The 20498-nt window shown below is 38.0% G+C and overlaps 1 protein-coding gene across 2 annotated transcripts in view; it reads left to right on the forward strand.

The window, feature by feature from the left end:
• The window catches only part of CNTNAP4 (contactin associated protein family member 4), a 313756-nt gene that overhangs the window by 178187 nt on the left and 115071 nt on the right, over window positions 1–20498 (forward strand). For both annotated transcript variants that reach the window (XM_066349003.1, XM_066349002.1), the window contains exon 4: window positions 14105–14252. In XM_066349003.1, coding sequence (XP_066205100.1) covers window positions 14105–14252 — 148 coding nt within the window. The remainder of the gene's footprint in view (window positions 1–14104; window positions 14253–20498) is intronic.

Here is a 20498-nt window from a genome sequence, read left to right on the forward strand (position 1 = left end):
CGCCTATTCTAGTCTCTGGGACTCCAGGCTGGGGTTCTGGTCCTGTGTGAGGACCCACTACTCTCTGGGCAACCACCCTGCTCTGAGAGACCCTCCAGCTGCCTCTCGCTCCTGGGAGTGGGGCAGCCCTTTCCGTGTCAACACCTTTTCTACCAGCTCAGTGCGGTTCCTTTGGTGATGCTTGCTTATAGATCCCTCTTAGTTTATCCCAAAGTGGTTTTTCAAGATGATTGTTCCTAAGTTAAGTTGTAATCCACTTTGGTTCTGGGAGGTGGGAATTGTAACGTCTGCCTACTCTGTTGCCATTTCCCCCTCTATAATAATATTCTGAAAAAGTAGGTTCTCCCATTCCATGGCTTCTCTTTTCATTTTTTGACAATATCTTTAAATGAAACAGAAGTTCAATAACATAATATTTTCTATTTTCTTTTTAAATTTTTATTATTTAATGTATCAGGATGACATGGTTCAGCAAACCATACAGGTTTCAAGTGTACAAACCAATATAACACCACATTGTGCACCCCCCACCCCAAGCGAAGTCTCTTTCCATCCCCAGTTCACCCTCCTCGCTTTGCTCTCTTCCACCTATCTCTACCCCCATTTCCCTCTGAGTATTACCAACCACCCTGTTGTCTATGTCCATGTGTTACTGTATTTCCCCATGTATAAGATGCACCTTAATTTTGGGAATCAAAATTTGAAAAAAAATGTATTACAAAAAGTTATTGAAATCAAGTTTTTTTCATCATAAAATTCATACAACTCCTCATCACTGTCAAAACTCCCATCTATTTGTCCTCATCTGTGTCTGATGACGAATCACTGTTTTCATTTATCTAACTTACAATGAGGGCAAAATCAAGTGCAAAAAAGCAGGAAATGCAAGAAAAAATATATACATATATAACCACTGTATAAGACACACCCAGTTTTTAGACCCTAAAATTTTCAAAAAAGGGTGCATCCTATACATGGGGAAATACAGCATGTATATAAGATTTAACAATCTTCCCTCTTATGGTTAGTGTCTTTTGTATCTTATTTAAGAAATCTTTGCACTCCTCAAAGTTGTGAAGATACAGAGTTGTGCTTTCTTCTAGTAACTGTTGTTTTGCTTTTCACATTTAGGCCTACAACCTTACTGGAACTGTGTATATGATTTAAGGTAGTGATCAACCTTTTATTATATTTTTTTCTTTTTCTTTTTCTAGTGTCAATAATTCACTCAACTAGCACCATGCATTTAAATGAAGATTTTATCTTCTCTGCATTGCAAACATTGTCAAAAATCTACTTTCCATGTATATTGAGTCTGTTTCTGGATTCTCTATTATGCTCTGTTGGTCTGTTTGAGTAACTGCCAATGTGACATTTTCTTTTCTAAACTCACTATGTAGAGTAAAATTTTTTCTATATACAGAATTATGTAATCTATGAATGATAGCAGTTTTATTTCTTCCTTTCCAATATTTGTTACCTGTTAAATACTTTTCTTATGGTATTACACTAATGAGAGTATTCCTTACATGTTGAGTGAAGGGGTCTGTAGAGAATATACTTGCCTGGCTTCCAAACTCAAAGCAGCTCTTCCAAGTGATGCTTATTGTAGGATTTTTGTAGATGTTCTTTACAGATTTAGAAATTCCCTTCTTGGCTGAAAGTTTTAATCATGTTTAGGTGTTGAATTAAATCAAATGCTCTCTCTGCATCTATTTAGAAACCATATTTTTTTCAGTTTAATTACATGAAATGGTTTTTAAATATTAAGCAGTCTTATACTATTTCTGGAATAAATTTGATTGGGCTATGATTGACTATACTTTTCTATATTTCTGTATTCTAGAATAATTTTGCCGTTTTTAAAAAGGATTGTTGGAACAATGTTTACAAATAAGATTGACTTTTATATTCCTTGTTGCAAGTTTTTTGGTCATATTTTGATTTCAAAGTTTACTAGCTTCAAAAAACTGGTTGGGAATTATTACGGTTTTCTAATTTCTGAAGATGCTTATATAAGATTGGTGTTTAATAATTTATTAGGGAAGAAACATGCATGGGAATATTTTTTAATTATGGATTTAATTTCACCAATAGATATAGGCAACACAGGTTTTCCCATTTCTCATCTGTTTTGGTAAGTTGCCGTTTAGAATTTGTCCACTTAATTTTCAGTATTATTGGCCAAAAATTATTCAGTATATCCTCTTATTATTATTCTAATGTGTGTAGTATCATAAACTTTTTTGTTGTTGTTTTTCTTTTCCATTTCTGTTAGCGGTTATGTTCCTTCCTTTTTCTTTTCTTTGATTAGTCTAGCTTGGGTGTCTTTAATTTTAATCTCCTTTCAAAGCCTTATTTTTATCATTTGCTCTCTGTTTCACTTCTGGATTTAATTGACTGTACTCTTTCCCCTACTGTCTTATCCATCCTTAGCTCATTAATCTGCCTTTTTCTTTTCATGTCTCTGTCTCAGTAGCAGTGACTTCCCTTCCACTGTGAGATTGATAATCTGGGTCTTCTCTCTCCTATTTTCCCTTGGATGGCATGACTAGAAATTCATCAATTTTAGTAGACTTTTGAAAGAATTAGCTTTTTGGTCTTATTGACCTAATGTTGGTCTAATGTTTTTCTGTTTTTAATTTTATTAATTTGTATCCTAATATCAATATTATTTCTTTTCTTCTGTTTATTTTAGACTTGCTGTACATTTTCTAGTTTAACAAGGAAACCGGTAATTTACTTAGATTTGTTTTTTTTCTAATATATGCATTTAATGCTATAAATGCTGATGTATTCCATCCATTTTGATAAATTTTTATTTTAATTTTAATTTAGATCAATTTTTAAAAATTTCTCTTGAGACTTTTGCTTGAACTCTTGAGTTATTTCCAAATATTTGGGGACTTTCTAGTTATCTGTTACTGGTTTCTAATTTAATTTAATTTTGATTTAGGAGTATACATTGTATGATTTATGTTCTTTTAAATTTGTTAGGGTGTCTTTTAGAGCCTGTAATGCAGTCTGTCTTGGTGAATGTTTCATATAAGCTTGGATGGAGCTGTCCTCAGATGAAATGTTATAAAATGTCAATTAGACCCAGTTGATTAATAGAGATATTTAGGTCTTCTATAATCTTACTGTGTTTGTATCTTCTGATCTATCAGTTATTTCAACTATAATAATGGATTTACCTATTTTTTCCTTGCAGCTCTATTAGTGTTTGCCTCATGTATTTTGATTCTCTGTTATGTTATTAGGTACATAGACACAGAGAATTGTTACACCATCTTGGAAAATGGATTGCTTTGTCATTATGTAATGCTGCCTATTTATCTCTGATAATCTTTGTAGTCTACTTTGAGATTAATATAGATACTCCAGCTTTCTTTATATTAGTGTTAGTATTAAAATGAAAAACAAACTTGAAAATTCCCTGAGCAGACAAAGCCATTTAAACCACCTAAGCAAAACTAAATCTAGTTTATCTTATGAACATAAACAGAACTTTGTTTTTTATGCCTCTGATAATCATAAAAGAAACTTGTTATTTTCCTAAAATTGGTATAAGATAATTCATTTTAACCAATCCCTTGCCATCTGGAAAACCCCATTGTAATAATGAATCGTTGTAAAGGTTGAGCAGCTTCCTTGTTTTCACCCTGTAACATCATGCCTGTGAACTTTGTATCAGTTTCAGTTTGAATGCTCCCAATTCTTGAACTGTTCTTATATGCACAGTAAACTCTTACAATTTACTATTTTATTGATCTGGTGGTTTTAATTTTATCAATTCTGGATTTTTGACATTAGCATGGTTCATCTTTCTTTGTCCCTTTACTTTTAATCTATTTTAGTCTTTATATTTAAAGTGGATTTCTTGTAGATAACATGTACTTGGGTCTGGTCATTCTTTGTATTCTGACTACCTCTGTTTTTTAAATAGTCTATTTAGATCATTCCTTTTAAATTGTTTATTGCTATATTTGTATTAATATCTTCCATGTTTATAACTGTTCTATTTGTTGCATTTGCTTCTCCGTTTTGATGCCTTATCTGAATGTAATTGAGCATTGTATGATTCAGTTAAACTTTTAAAAAAATCTCAGTGACTGCCCTTAACTAATCAAAGTCCATCTTCAAATAACTTTGTACTACTTAATAAGTAATGCAGCTACCTTATAACAGAGTGTTCCCAATTTCTCCCTTTTATGCTTTGTGACATTGTTATTATTCATTTATTATTATCATTATTAATTATATATAATTATATATTAATGTTAATTATTATTAATATGCTACAATCACCCAATACAGTCTTATGTCTTTAAACAGTTTATCTTATAACAGAATAAGAAAAATAAATTATTTTTCTTTCCTTCTTTTATTTCTTCTCACTCTTCCTTTCTTTACATAGAACCAAGTCTCAGACCACTTTCACTTTCCTTATGTCAGAAGAACTTTAAAATATTTCCTGCACAACAGTTTTCTAGTAATGAATGCTGTCAGTTTTTGTCTGAGAAAGTTTTTATTTCTCCTTCACTTTTTAAGGATAGTTTCTGTAGGCTAATTTTTACTTTTTCAGCACTTTAAATATTTCTCTCCAAACTCTCCTTGCTTACATGTTTACTGTTGAGAAGTCCAAAGTAATTTGTATCCTTGTTTCTCTATAGATTATTTATTTTTCTCTGGCTTCTATCAAAATGTTCTATTTATCTTTGGTTTTCTGCAGTTTGAATATGTTATGACTCAGTCTAGCTTTTATTTTGATTTCTTGCCTGCTGTTAGTCTTTGAAATTCTTGGATCTAGTGTGATATCTGTCATTAATTTTGGGAAGCCACTGGCCATTATTACTTTAAATATTTCTTTTGTTCCAGCCTCTCTTTCTTTATCCTCTGGTATTCCACTTCTGCACGTTATCACTTTACCATTATTCCACAGTACTGGGATATTCCCTTCTGCTTTTTTCCTTCTTGCATTATAGTTGGGGAAGTTTGTGCTTTCTTATTCTCAGCCTCACTAATTCTTTCCTTGCTGTGTTGAGTCTATTGATGTGCCCATCAAAGACTTTCACTACTTCTGTCACAGTGTTTTGATTTCTAGTATTTCCCCATGGTCCTCTCTGAGATTTTTCTTCCCTCTGTTTACATTGCCCATCTGTTCTTGCATGTTGTCCACTTTTCCCTTTAGAGCCCTTAGCATATCAATCACAGTTGTGTTAAATTCATACTCTGATCATTCTAACATCCGTGACATATGGGAGTCTGGTTTTAGTGATTGTTTTGTCTCTGCAGACTGAATTTTTTCTTGCCTTTTGGCATACCTTACAATTTTTGTTGTTGTTGTTAAAATCAGGACACGTTGCATCTAGTAACAGTAAGGGAGGTAAATGTGTCTTTCATGAGAGGATTTATATTAATATGATTAGGAATTGGGCTGTATTTAATGTCTCCTGTGGGTGCCATAGGTCCCACAGGCTTCACATTCACATACCCTTGTTCAGTCTTTACTCTTGACTTGGGCAACTTCTTCAGAAACTGTCTGGGTTTTGTAATTCTTTCAGTTATTGTACAAGAGTCTTGTTGGTGTGGTGGTGTGATGTAAGGCAGTGGTCCCCAACCCCTGGGCCGCAGACCGGTACCGGTCCGTGGGCCATTTGGTACCGGTCCACAGAGAAAGAATAAATAACTTACATTATTTCCATTTTATTTATACTTAAGTCTGAACAATGTTTTATTTTTTAAAAATGACCAGATTCCCTCTGTTACATCCATCTAAGACTCACTCTTGACGCTTGTCTCGGTCACGTGATACATTTATCCGTCCCACCCTAAAGGCCGGTCCGTGAAAATATTTTCTGACATTAAACCAGTCCGTGGCCCAAAAAAGGTTGGGGGCCACTGATGTAAGGGAATGAGAGCATTCTATTATAGTCTGATTAAATGTCGTTGTCTTTAGTGACCCTCTGTCTTGGAACTATGACCTTTACTAGTGTTTCTCTGGTGGTTAGTCCCCCTTCCATAACCCCTTATTTCTTTTCCTGGCTGCTGAGTTTCCAATTTATATCCTTGAAAACCTGACTCCTGCTGATAGACTTTTTCTCTTATGTGTAACAGGAGGACTAGGAAAACCAGGGTGGGAGGAATCTCCTTTTGTAATTAGGATAAGGCTCTGGCAAAGCCTTTTTCCTTGGAGAGCACTTTAGGCATATTTCACAACGATTATCTTCCCCCCTCCCTGCCAGAGCCAGGAGGAGGATTTTCCTGATCTTTAAGAGAGCATGGAAGGGTTCCTGGAGGAAAGGCGTGCAGAAGTGCGGGGACCTCAAAGACTGTGGTCCTTGGGAGTTTCTCATTCTCATGCTAGTCCATACTCAGCCTCCATCTAAACTACCATGTAAGTGTTCTGACCAGTTTGTGGCACCGTATTTCAGGGTGGTGGTTTGCCATGCGCATTAGTCAGCTCAGGCTGTTATTATAAAATACCAGAGTCTGAGTGGCTTAAACAACAGACATTTATTTCTGCTGGTTCTGGAGATCGAGAAATCCAAAATGAACCTACTGACTGATTTGGTTCCTGGCGAGGCCCACTTCCTGGCTTGCAGACATTAGCCCTCTTGCCGTGTTCTCACCTGGCAAGTGAGAGAGAGCTCTGTTTCCCTACTTATAAGGACACTCAACTCATTATGGGACTCCGCCCTCATGACTTCATCTAAACCTCATTGCCTCTCAAAGACTCCATCTCTAAATATATCATGTTGGTGTTTAAGGCATCCAGATGTGAATTTTGAGGGGACACAGTTCATTCCATAGCACCATGTAACTTCAGTTTTCTGACGTTGCTAAGAACAGTCGCTGGTTTTCAGTTTGTCCACCTTCCTTATTATATACAGTAGAGTGATAATTTCCAAGGTCTTTAAACACAGCTGATACATTTCGTATTTACTAGTGTGTGTGTGTGTGTGTGTGTGTGTGTGTGTGTGTATTTTCAAGACTGTAAAGATCCCTTTAAGAACATTTTTGCTGCTGTTATATTATTTTCCTTTGGGTATAGGACATTATATATGAAAAATTATGCAGATAATTTAGAATCTAGACAGTTTTCTTTCTATAGAGTGTAATTACATTTGCTTCTGCAGACAGCAAGGAGCAGTAGACATCACTGATTATCTTAATATAATTTCACCAATTGAGAGGATCAGAAGCTGAATTTTATTTTACTTTTTATTTTATTTTTAATTGAATTTATTGGGGTGACACTGGTTCCACATAATTATACGGGTTTCAGGTGTCCAGTTCTATAACACATCTGCCTACACCATATTGTGTGTTCACCCCCAGGTCAAGTCTTTGTCCATCACCACTTGCTCCCCAATACCCTCCTCCACCTCCCACACCCCCCGCAAGCACCACACAGTTGTCCATGTCCGTGAGTTTTTTCTTTTTCTTTTTTTTTTATCTCGTTTTGCTCAGACCCACCAATGAAGGTGAATTTTAATGTCTGTGAGGAGTTCTCTGTCTCTGACCTATCGTTTATCCTAAGTTGTAGACCCTCAAAGTTCTGACACAGAACCTGTGGAAGCTTACAAGATATCCCATCCTGGAGGGGACAAGAACTAATATTTTGCCCCTATCGCTGTGCAGTTGTCAGAAGACCTACTTAGGTTCTCGGTGTCTCAGTCTTTCCTTTTCAAGACTCCGTTAGTCACCTGTCAGGAGAAACAGGCCTCAGAGAGCTTTGTCTCCCAGCTCTTACACACTTGAGCGTCTCCCTGTCGTCCGGCACTTCATTCCTGTGTCTCATGTGGTCCAGCTTGTCTAACAGGATGGTCATTCAGAGTTCAGTAGTCTGCCACAACCATAATGTGACTTTTTAGTTAAAAGTTATTGGCCCTGGCCGGTTGGCTCGTCGGTAGAGCGTCGGCCTGGCGTGCGGGGGACCCGGGTTTGATTCTCGGCCAGGGCACATAGGAGAAGTGCCCATTTGCTTCTCCACCCCCCCCCTTCCTCTCTGTCTCTCTCTTCCCCTCCTGCAGCCAAGGCTCCATTGGAGCAAAGATGGCCTGGGCGCTGGGGATGGCTCCTTGGCCTCTGCCTCAGGCGCTAGAGTGGCTCTGGTCACGGCAGAGCGACGCCCCGGAGGGGCAGAGCATCGCCCCCTGGTGGGCAGAGCATCGCCCCTGGTGGGCGTGCTGGGTGGATCCCGGTCGGGCGCATGCGGGAGTCTATCTGACTGTCTCTCCCCATTTCCAGCTTCAGAAAAAAGAAAAAAAAAAGTTATTTTCCATCTCAATAAAATTTCAGTCTCCTACAAAGTTGTACATATATTATCCTAATATAAATTTAAGCTGAATGGCCTGTCCATGTATCTTCCATAAAACAATTTATTGTTGTGTCTCAGCAATAGTTACAGACTGCAGTGAGGGTTATCTCTGATGTGTGCTTTTTCTCTCTTGCCATTTGATCTTTTGATCTTTCTGTCTTAAAGAATTCAAACCCTTCTGTGGGAAAAGGGCCTAAACAGTATATTTTATAACTTTGTGTCTCCCCAGATTATAACCTAATGGCTGACACATGTGGCTTCACTGAAATATTGTTAGTAATTATGTATCCCTTTACATAAATATTTTAAAGATACTGAATATTTTCTAAGGGATTGTAGAAACTTATTTTATATTAATAAAATTCTGTTCTCATTTTGAAAATTGAAATTTATTATACACACGGAACAAAATAACTTTCTAATTTGATTTTTATACTCTTACTGCTGTTTCTCTATTACAGTAAATAATTATATTCAAACTCACAAGATCAATCAACTTTTGTAGATATAGTTACAATGTCTTGTTCACCATATGTTTAAAAGTTATTCTTATCTGGCTTTATGTTGGCAAGTTTTCCACTTTTCAGTGGTTTTTTTTTTCTTTTTGCTTTTCTTTTGCACTTTTTTAGACCAGACAATCTCTGGGGAAGCACACTTGGTAAATATTTATAACTAACATCACAAAGAGCTCATTTCCGTTAAAGAGCATGTTGTTATGATGTATTTAGTGTCAGCATGTCAGCTGACAGTGTCAAAATGAGTTGTACTTGGAAATAGGTCACCTGTAAGTCAGATAAGTTGTAATTCTCATGATAAGAGAGGTCAGGGGATTTTCATGTTTGTCTTGTTTGTTGTGTAGAATTTCTACTAGTGTTGCTGTTTATTTTGGTCGGAGCTGGACCAAATGTTATATAATTACTGAGTTTCCTCTATAAGCACTTGTAACTGGTCCCATGTTTTTGACTTCTAACAGCAATATTTTGGACTTATGGATGGCCATATGGGTCTTTCTCTTAATGCCTCGTGGCTTTTTTTAGATGACCTGCTCAATGAATATTTAAAAAACAAATTAATGCTATTATACTTCTTCATAAACTTTATAATCATTATGGAAATACTTAAAGTTCTATGAAAAACTTTAATTCATTAACCTCATAAATTTTCTTAGTTATAATACATTTCCAAATTATCTATCAATACCTAATTTAAGTTTGAAAATCATTAAGTCTCAAAGAACAGAAAATTCCAAGTAAGGCATTTTGATTTTTATCACATAAAACATATTACCTTAATTTTACTTATTGATATTTCATATATTTGATGATGTAATGGCGTATTCCTATACAGTTTGTATCTATTAGGAGGTTATCATGTATAAGCAAAAGTCCTATTGATTATTGAACATTTGCCTTTTATTCTCATTCTACTCCAATGATTTTGAGAAAATGCAAAGTTTAATAGAACATTCTTTTTCTCTATAAAAGTCAACTGGTGGAATTGTGTCCCAGTTCAGCAATAATTTAAGTTGCATTACTGTCAAATGCGTCAAAGATTTTAAATATAAATTATGAGAAACACGAAGAAAGCCTCAAATAAAATACCAAGTTTCCTCTAGGGTGAGTTGTTCACTTTCATATTCTGTTAGAATGAGGCCTTTTGATGGCTTAGCTAAATTATGGGCTTTGGAGGGGGGGGGGGAGTCTGGAATTAAATCCTTATTCTGCCATGTTCTAGCTTTGTGGCTTTAGGCTCATAACCTCTATAATTTTCATTACCCTCAGTTTTAAAGTGGGTAGAAAATGACTACTTCATAGGGTTGAAGCGAATATTAAAACTACATAATGTATTTCTGCTGTGTTTGACGCTAAGGCACAGACTTTGCTTTGAAGATATTTAGATCAGTGACACAGAATGGTTGCTACTTATTTCTCTCTGCAAGTCAGCCCTAGTGAACTCTTCTAAAATCTTCTTCCTCCTCTGAAGAATTTTGAGATAATGCAGGGTGGGAAAAAGAGCACAGGTTATCCACAAGTCAGAAGAGTTTTTGAAAGTACAAATTAGCTTGGCATGCATTAGAATTGAAGAGCCCACCCACAGGCTCAGTGCAAGAGGTGCAGGATCAAGAAATCTGCATTTCTAAACCCACCTCGGTGATTCTGACATACAAGGGAAGACACATTCACTCAATAAAAACTTTGAGAGCTAAATTCGTGATTTCTTTTATGAATTGTGATGGCATGAAAATCCTTATAGCAAATTGAGGACTGTCTCCTAGGCAAAGGGCAGGCGTCTGAAACTTGATAATGTGCATAGGACTTTTTCACTTTTAGGACAGCGAAACATCAATCCCATGCCTCCTCACAGACATTCTGAGAAAATGGCCATTAAACATTGGATTCCACAGCGGGGGATCTTTGTTGTATTATGTATTGAGAAAACTTCAACACATGGAGCAAAACAATACAAATGTTATTGTTCAGTTAAATATACAGGGGTGGGTAGAAGTAGGTTCACAGTTGTGAGTATGTGAAAGTGTGTATTCTTGGATTATTTATTTGTATTACAACTGTAAGCCTACTTGTGCCCAACCCTGTATTTAATTAAGAGTAACAGTGCATATTTTCCCAATGATGTTGGGTTTAGGAAGTTTAAGGTACCCAGAGCACTACGAAATGTTTCTGCCTGCTCTGTCACTATATGTTTTTCATGTCTGCATCTTACTTGACTTTGCTAATTATTACAAAAGTAATACATGCTCATCAGCAAATGTACTATAGATATGACTGAAACATGCTAAGTAAAAACCCCACATCCCCCACCTCACAAGGTTCCTCTACCTTTGTAAGAAAAAACTGCTTAAAATTTTGAGTGTGTCAAGATATTTTTATTACCTACACAAACTAGGTATCTTATATTTCTTCTTTATGTTCTCAAAATTGAAATAACTCAGAATCGATCGGGGAAATGGGAAAGGCTGCCATTTCTAGACCTCCCTATTCTAACCTATTGCTACTGTCACAGTGATTCTTCTCTCCTTCCCCCTTAAGATGCTGTGATCAACGTAGTGGCATCTATCTAAATCTATGAAGTTACATTAATTTTGAAAAAATGTAAACTCTTCTGGAGCTAATTCATCATCCAGCTGTTCACTGAAAGAAATCATAATTAGGGATTATATCAGCCTGTGAGTAGCACCCAGGGAAAAAGAATCAGAGTATAATAGGGTTTGATTAGGATGGAATGTCTATAGACCAGGTTCTCAATCCTGGATGAACATTACCCTGATTTGGAAAGCCAGTAAATACATACATACATACTCACTCTCTCTCTCTCTCTCTCTCTCACACACACACACACACACACTCTCTCTCTCTCTCTCTCTCTTTCTCTCTCTCTCACACACACACACACACACACACACACACATGCACACAATGCCCAGTGTATAAAATTTGGGCCAGTGCAATAGGATGGAACTTTCTAGAAGCGGTCTGGTTATCAGTGTCAAATATCTGAAGGATTAAAGGATGTTAGCCTATTTATGTTATGGGAAATATTAGCTAGAAGTATGGATTAACTAGAAGTGTTTGACACACCTTTGATAACTCTCCTTGTGGGAGATTCAGTGCATAGTCACACCTTCCCCTTTGACATGCCATGAGACGTCCTATAATTGAAAAACCTATTGAGCTTTGTTTTGTTTTTAAGCCCAGCTTTTCGCAAACACACTCATACAACAAATACTTATACTGAGAACTACTTTGAGCCAAGCCATGCTCGAGGTACTGTGGATGGCAGGCAGTAAAGTTCCCTGCTTTCAAGGAGTTTTGTAGTGTGATAAGATAAACAAACAAATAATAAACAAAAAAAGACTCCCAAATAATGGATGATATGAAGAAAAACGAGGAGGTAAGATGTAGGAGTGTCACATATACTACTATAGAAGCTAGAACCAGCCAGGCCTGTGTTCATTGGTAATATCATACTTTGACCAAGGCCTGAAATGACAAGAGCAGCAGCAGGTCATGCAAAGATCTTGAGGGAGGAACGTTCAGAGAGGAATGAACAGCCCTAAGCAGGACTGAGCTTGACTTGTTCAAAGAGGTCCAGTGTGGCTAAAATATAATGGAGGATGTTGGCAAGGACTGTGGCTGTTTGATAAGGGGTTTGGATTTTGTTCTAAGTGGTAACAGAAGCAATGGAGTTTAATTTACCTTTAAAAAATTTTTACTGACTGCACCATTTGGGATGGTGATGGGGATGGTGCCAGGGAATAGAAGAATAAAAAAAGTGATAAAGAGGCCATTGAGGTAGTTCTGGTGAGATAATGCTTTGTTGGTCACAGCTGAGATGAGGAAGGATGCCCCAGTTTTTGATATACTGTGGAGATGTCATCACCGACTGTACCTGCTTTGTGAGCCTGAGAACTGGGTATAAGCGGGTATTGCTGGGGGTGGGGTCAGGAGGTAGAGAGTTGATTGACAAGGGGAATTAAATCAATTTGACTTTGTAACTCCAGACCAGTAATATTTTTATATATGAGAAAATACTTTGGTAATGCTGGTAAAGGGGTATTTGTGAAACAGAAAGAGAAGTAGGCATATGAGGAAACTCCTTGGCTGCTGGTATTCCGAATGCATTTGCCTTTGCCTGTGTGATGTACATGAGGTTGGCCTTATTTGTTGATCCAGTCGTGGTAGGAAGGTGTATCATGAGCCTGAAAAACGTAGTACTTTCATTCTTCGTTTTCTTTCTACATATGCTGATTGTTAAAGTTAAATAAAAGAAGGAGGGGGAGGAGGAAGAGGAGGAGGAGGAGGAGGAGGAGGGGGAGGAGGAGGGGGGGGGAGAAACAAAAATATAAATTTGTTGAGAACTTCTGCTTCGTCCTAAATTTTTCCTATATGAAGCCTTATAGCAGAGAAAATGAAACCTACTTAGATGTTAGGTACTGTAATATGTTTTGCAGGTGAGCTATTATTAAGTAAATGCATCTTGATATTGTGGAGGGAACATGGCTCCTGATCTTGCTGTATAATAGTTTTACAAACTAGTAAAAACGCCAGAGTTTTTTGTTTATTTCCCTACCTTTCTGACTTTTCATTTCCCCACCTGCAATTTGATTGTGCTAGTTTAGAATCATTCTCAAGGTCTTTCTAGCTTTCAAATTCTAGAGTCTGTAAGTCTAATTACAGGTCTTCCCAAATTATTATTACTTCCAATTTCCCTTAACAGTTTTTAATGTGCTTATCCAGCAGTATGGTGAAGTTTAACAACCTGATATTAGAGTGAAGTTCTGACTTGAATGTTGGGCGATCCATTTATTTATGTTAATGTTGTAAGATGAGAAAGCGAAACAAGAGAGACATGTCATAACCTTGCTCATTCATCAGTGATGTACACAGCTTCTTGGCTGGTCGTGTTTATTGAATATTGAAAGAAGATTTTTCTCGAGTTTTTCTGCTTTTCACAATGTTTTAAGTTTAATCTGCACATTATAGAAACAAACTTTATTGAGGGCATTGTAGTTAAAAGCTGGCTTAATGGGGATGGTGGAATTTAAACTACTCTGAATATAAAGAACCACTTAGGCAATAGTAACCTCTGTGGATGGGGAGACATTACGACATAACTGTTAACATGATTTTCTTAAAGAAATCAGCCATCCTTATAGTAAAAAAGCAAATCAAACATTCCCCGTCGACATCCAGGTGACTAGGTGATAAGATGAAATGGATATACTCGGGGTGCAATGATTTTCTCCTTTCCCTTTGCTTTTAGGGGTTTTCAGGAAATGCAAACGCAGACAGTGTTGTGTACTACCGACTCCAGCCTTCCATCAAAGCCAGGTTTCTGCGCTTCATCCCTTTAGAGTGGAACCCCAAGGGCAGAATTGGAATGCGAATCGAGGTGTTCGGATGTGCATACCGTAAGTGTTTGTTTATCCAGTACACTCAAGGAAATATCAGAGGAGGTGTTTTAAAAGCCAAACTCCATGCAGAAATTGACTTTATAGATATGTCGAGAGAGAGAGAGAGAGAGAGAGAGAGAGAGAGAGAGAGAGAGAGAAGAATGACTTCTGTAGAAAGTTTTTGTGTGTCCATTCATGCCAATTAGGCTTTTATATTTTAAATCAGAAATGGAAGCATTTTATAGCTAGAAAAATTGATACAAAGATAGATACAGATACATGTTTGTAGATATATGTGAATCCATTTATCCAAATCTAATATTATTGACTAGATCCTAACTTTTACATATTAGAGCTCCTTCCCCAATGGAATATATTTGGATTTTTTTATTGAACCGATTGGGGTAATACTGGCTCACAAAATGATACAGGTTTCAAATGTACAACTCAACAGACCACCATCTGCTCACTATATCGTGTGCCCTCCGCCTTTAACGCCTTTTTCTGTCCCCATTCCTCCCCTCCCATTTGGGCACCTGGAATTTCATAAAAGAGACAATGTTTTAACATATCCAGTCATCTTGAGGAGATGAAAGAATGTTCTTTTCGCTAGCCTAAAAATATATATAATGCACCATGCAGCTCACTTATGCTGTGCCTTCAGCCTAAATTCATAGAAAAGGTAAAGACCTCTGCCAGAATATAATTTGTGTTTGAAATACTTTCACATAAAAACAAAGATAGAAACCACAGGGTTCACTTAGTCCCCTCCTAATGAAGCATTTTGATTATATCTCTTTATGGGGCAGGGACCTAAGAGTTATTGATAGCTCACCTCAGGCCTCCCCATCCTGTTAGATGCCCTTTTATTATAGAACAACGAGTTGGTTAATATGATCTATAGTCACCAGGTGAGCAGTCTGAGGTTTGGAGAGGTCAATAATTTGGCCAGTATCTCACAACAGGTACACGGAAGAATCCAGAAAAGAATCCGGGACTCTTCAGTCCCACTATCATTATTCCTCTAGTAAACCTTTATAATTATTATTTTTTTAGCCACTAAATTTTTCTGCACAGTATTTTGTCACGTTGTGGTGTAATTTAGGTTCTGGTTCACTTTATTTGCATGCGAGGAAGGCATGTCATGCAGAAGACCAGCAACTTGTCAAGTTGTCCAACCCGTGTTGGCCAAGAGCCCGCGTACAGATTGCATGGGTCTGCTGCGTGCTCAGTGGAGTCCGGTGCCCACCGCCACTGTCAAGAGCTCTGTGCCTGCCAGGGCCTGCAGGGTGTCATCATAGTATTGACATCAAGAGTAATAATAAGTCTAGCAATAATACTAATATGAATAGTATTAATTTTTATTCTAAAAATAGCTACTTTTTCTTGTGTGCTTATTATATATCTGCACTATATTAAGCAGTTAGTTCGTGATTCCAATAAAAGTCCAGATAAGTGTCATTAGATAACTGCTCCCTTCCCCCACTTTGCGAATGAGGAAATGAACACGAGAGGGGATGAGGTGCTGAAACTGCACAGGCAGGAAGGGGCGGAGCCTGCAGGACCCCAGACGGGAGCCCGTGCTCCTGTTCCCTCCAGCTGTGGAGCCACAGCAGCGGGCCTTGGGCAGCTCGCTGCTCACCACCTGCCCAACTCAACTGCCGGTTTTCTTGGCTTCAGCAGTTCAGCCTAGCCGCTCCTGTTACATGTTAGTTCCTTTCTTCACGATTGTCACACTTGAACGAAATCATCCTAAAAAAAGTCCCACCCAAATGTCGATTCCGGAGCACAGAACCCTGTCTGTGTTACTTGTTTTTGGATCACGGAGTTTTGCAAAGCCCGTGCCACACGATGGCCAGTTTGCAAAACAAACTTCTGAATGCTTCCTCGTTATAGTTACTTTCTCTACTTCTTCAGAGCATCTATCTTGTGGAATATTTATTTATCAAGTGTAATAACAGCTAACAGTAATGGCGCACTTACTCTTGTGTCAGATACAGTTTTTACAGACATTCCAATTTAATCCGCAAAAAGTCACCTATCTAATAGAGTCTTAGAAATGCTAAGCAATTTTCCCAGTAGCACACCCTTAATACATGTGCAGCCTCAGATGTAAATTCATCATTTGTTTTAACAAGACTGTTGATGGTTATTTTAAAACTGAAGCAGCACTCACAGGTCCCTGTGGAAATAACTGCTGAGGGCCAGGTCCCTTTGAGTTTCCTGTGGTCACGTGCTTACTGATAACTCCTCCCTCCCCCCACTTTTATTGATCTGAGACCCCGCGGAACGTTCTTTTCACCGTGACTTCATTTGCTGACTCCTGCAGTGAGCACAATGTCCATGGCCTTTGCCAGCCTTCCTCTGTCATTGACCCACCGCTGAAGTAGCGGTACTGGGGCCAGGATGACTTCACCACAGACACATATGGTAAAATGATTTGATAGGATTCAATGTAAAGTGACTGTTGTATTTTGGGTAAAAGAGAAAAGGTAATAAACAATGGGAGAATACTCTCAGAGATTACCTAAAATAACCACAAAATAGGTTGGGTGTCAGTGGCTTTATGGGATTGTATTTGATTCTCCTTCCTCAATTACACCATAGTCACACTTACTCAGAGTATCAGGCTTACAGAATATTAATTTACCAAAACATGACACTATACAAACACCATTTATTAAACAGTTACTATGTGTCAGATACTGTTCCTTCTAACAACATGGTGAGATAGAGCGTGAAGATTGCCACCCTCTTAGGCAGGAGTAAGAGGAGGCAGGCAGAGTGCTGGCACAGTGAGGGCAGGGGCGTGCGTGCTCTGGGTTGCCTGGTGCAGAAACAGGTGGGACCACTGTGTCCCCTTCCCTGAGGAAGAGCTGCAGGTGCTGTCAGCTCAGGAGCACAATGCAGGACTTTGTCTGCAATAGTCCACATCTGGGATCAGGCTGGATCTTCTCCAGATGTGTAAGGCAATTCCTATGAAAAGAAATGTGGTGTTGGGAGGCGGGTAGGGTCTTTCTTGTGGATCAGGGATTGGGGGCCATGCTGGCAAGTCAGTGAGCCTCTTATGAGTGTGACGAAGGCCTGGGGGTGGCACACAGGCCGCCAGCCCACATTTACGTCTGCTGATGTGGGGGAGAGTGGACCTCAGAGAAATAAAGACCTTGTCCCGGATGCACAGCCTGTGTCAGAGCTAGGATATAAATCAGATCCATCACTTTCAAAGCCAGTGCTCTTGATGACTAGATGAATCATACATGCATTTACCTTTTCAGTATTTTTTGTCACTTGCTGAAAAAAGAACTCTTCTAGGTATTAAGTATAGGGAGAAATTATAAAATAATATATTTTTAATAATATAGAAATTATTATATGTAATATCTTTGCTTTCTAATGCTAGATTTGTTAATACAACTCTTTCACTCTGCACAGCAAAATACAAACAACATTATCTAAATTGTGACAAAGTTACAAAACTCCAAACAGAAAATTGATAGTACTGGCCATACAATAAAAGCCAAGAAAGCAATGTACATGCTGTTAAGGTAACCCACAAGACCAGCGTGAACAAGAGCCAGGACAGGAGCTCATGATGACCCCACGGCACCGGCTGTTAGCTTGCTCACTGATAGGGGTGTGTGTGTATGTGTATGCCTTTCATGTAAAAACAGAAACATTTATGGCAACTAGCATTGGTGTTTGACCATTAGGTCAGAAGAAGCAATGTTATAAAAGTTGTACAAACTCAGTGCAAATTATTGTAGCCTGAGTGTATTTAGGGTGCGAGGAATAAGTGATTAAAAATTTGAGATTAGAACAAGAAAAATGAGAGCAATAGGTTTTGAAGCTAAGGTGTAGGTATTTCACATGGGAGTCCGGGAGGGTAATCCAGATAGGAGAAGGGATGTACCGCGGTTGAGTCCAGGAGCTAAGACTGCTCGGAGGATCAGTTTGTATTTGAGAATGGTCATTCAGACTGAAATGACAGGTACATATTGGAGGCAGCAGCTCAATTAGGAGACTTCTGAACTCACTATTGAAGTGACAATAGGGGACTGGCATTCAGGAGTGAGGGTTCTCTTAACCGGCCCCAGATTCAAAATATACTGAGGATATCAAATCAAGAAAGCTCAGTGATTGTATGTGAGGGACACTGGTTATCAGATTTGAAGAACTGTGTGGAAGGTGGTGCCATTTACTGGGAGAAGAAATGAGTTTCAGAAGAGCACAGGAGACACAATTAATTCCACTGTTGACGCAATTGAATTCAAGTGCCTGTGAAATTGGAAGGTGGGAACTCTAAACCCTCTGGGTTGAAGATATGTAATTGAAATCTATATAAATATCATTTTGTTATTAAATCATCACATTTCCACTTATTGCATTACTATTAATGAAAATATGAAGTGCTCTGTTTGAACAGCTACTCATTCCTATCATATTTAAAGCAGGTTCTTGATACTGCTTTTCAAATAGGTAGTGTGCATTTTTATGTCAGGCTCCCCTTGTGCCTAATATGTGTGTTTGCTGGAGTTGTAGATGCAAGCTGGCCCTTGGACCAGTGCAGGGAACGTGGCTATTGTGAGAACCACACACACTTTTATATCCTCTATCCCAATGAGTTAGAGCAGTAACTTGTTATGAAGGAGCATCAAGTAAATGGAAAATCCATATCAAAGAACGTGTTCTACTTTTATGTCAGTAAACGTAAAGCTGTTCCCTGAGTAATGAGAGAAGTAGAAGCTGTTTTATGGGTTCAAAGGAAAAGAATAAATTTCAGATGTCTGGACCATAGCAGCTCTGAACATGTTTGCAGATCTAGACAAGAGATGTAGGTAAGGAAATAACTTGTGGAAGAAAGAGAAAGAAGATGTATGGAGATAAAGAAATATTTACTCTACTCTACTAAATGTCCCAAAGGAAAGTAAGCAGCGGTAAACAAAGGCAGGGAAAAGCCAATAACCGGGTGAAAGTGAGTGTGTCGGATGTCCATGGGAAGTGACGATTAAACCACAGGAGATAGTGTTCTTTAATTAGGGATGAAATGCTGAGACAATTGCCCTTAGTAAATTCCAAGTTCCATCCCTCTAGTTCTTATGTAATCATCCTCATTTTGCATCCCATAATCTTCCCTTCCTTGTGTTCCACAGAATAAGGACTTCACTGCCCAGCCACACTGAGCTCAATTCCATTTCTTTCACATGCCATGATTTTATGGTTTTCCTAGACTTCAGATCTTTGCCTTATGCCTAGAGTGGTTGCCACACATCAGCTTTCATTACTCTACCTATAGCATCCTTTTACTCATCACCTTTTCGCAGCATAGAAATCACTGTTTCTGACAGCGGCTCTGATACTTCACATTTAGATCAAAGGACATTTCCACCTGCTCCTGGAACAGTCTCCTCCCACTCATGTCATGCTCACCTTACACTCTGTTATGATTGGATGCTCCTTTTGTATTGTCTCCTGCGCAGATGAATGAATGAAATGAGGTGGCTTGGGGGTCCTCAGGAAGGCGTTTCCTATCATCCCAGGAGTGTATCCGCCTGGTAAAGACCAGGCACTGAACTTTGGGAGAACCAAGGGAGAAGATTGGAAGAGAAGAAACATATAGAGGTGTTAAACTGAGTTTATTTGCTTAAATGCAGACTGTTTAAGAGGAAATTATGGATTCTAGTTAATAAATGGCACATACGCCAATAATTACAAAACTTGCGTTAACTTTTTAAGTTTTCCTTTAAAATAAGAATGTGCATTTTATAATGTAAAAAAATATTGAAGTTGGGACCGTTTACATCAGTAGATTTCAGTCTAGAGAACGTATTAATAAGAAATGCGAGGAACTGGCATGAGAAGTAAACATATTCACCTGAAAAGAAACCCTGAGAGAACTAGGGAACAACGCTGTTGTCTTTTTGGGATGCTAATCTCTCATACCACGTGTCTGGTTAGGGGAAAAAAGAAAGAGTGTTAAATGTGTTAGATTCACTCTAAAGAAGAGTTATAATTAAATTCAATACCAATTTACTAAGCTACTTTCACAAGGTAACTGCTAAATCTTGATCCTGGTGAATTAAATACAGTCCTTGCTCTCACACTGTTTATCAGGTAGCTGAGAGATCCCGTTTTATGTCAAAGTTTACAACAAAAATAGATTCTGATCAGCCTAAAAGCAAAGAGGATCAATTCTCATTTTTGCAGAGTTTATAGACTAAAGATTGTAATTTAATGATGAGTGATGTTAAGATTAAAATAAGATTA

The sequence above is a fragment of the Saccopteryx leptura genome, chromosome 9, assembly GCF_036850995.1.
Source record: "Saccopteryx leptura isolate mSacLep1 chromosome 9, mSacLep1_pri_phased_curated, whole genome shotgun sequence".
Classification (NCBI taxonomy): domain Eukaryota; kingdom Metazoa; phylum Chordata; class Mammalia; order Chiroptera; family Emballonuridae; genus Saccopteryx; species Saccopteryx leptura.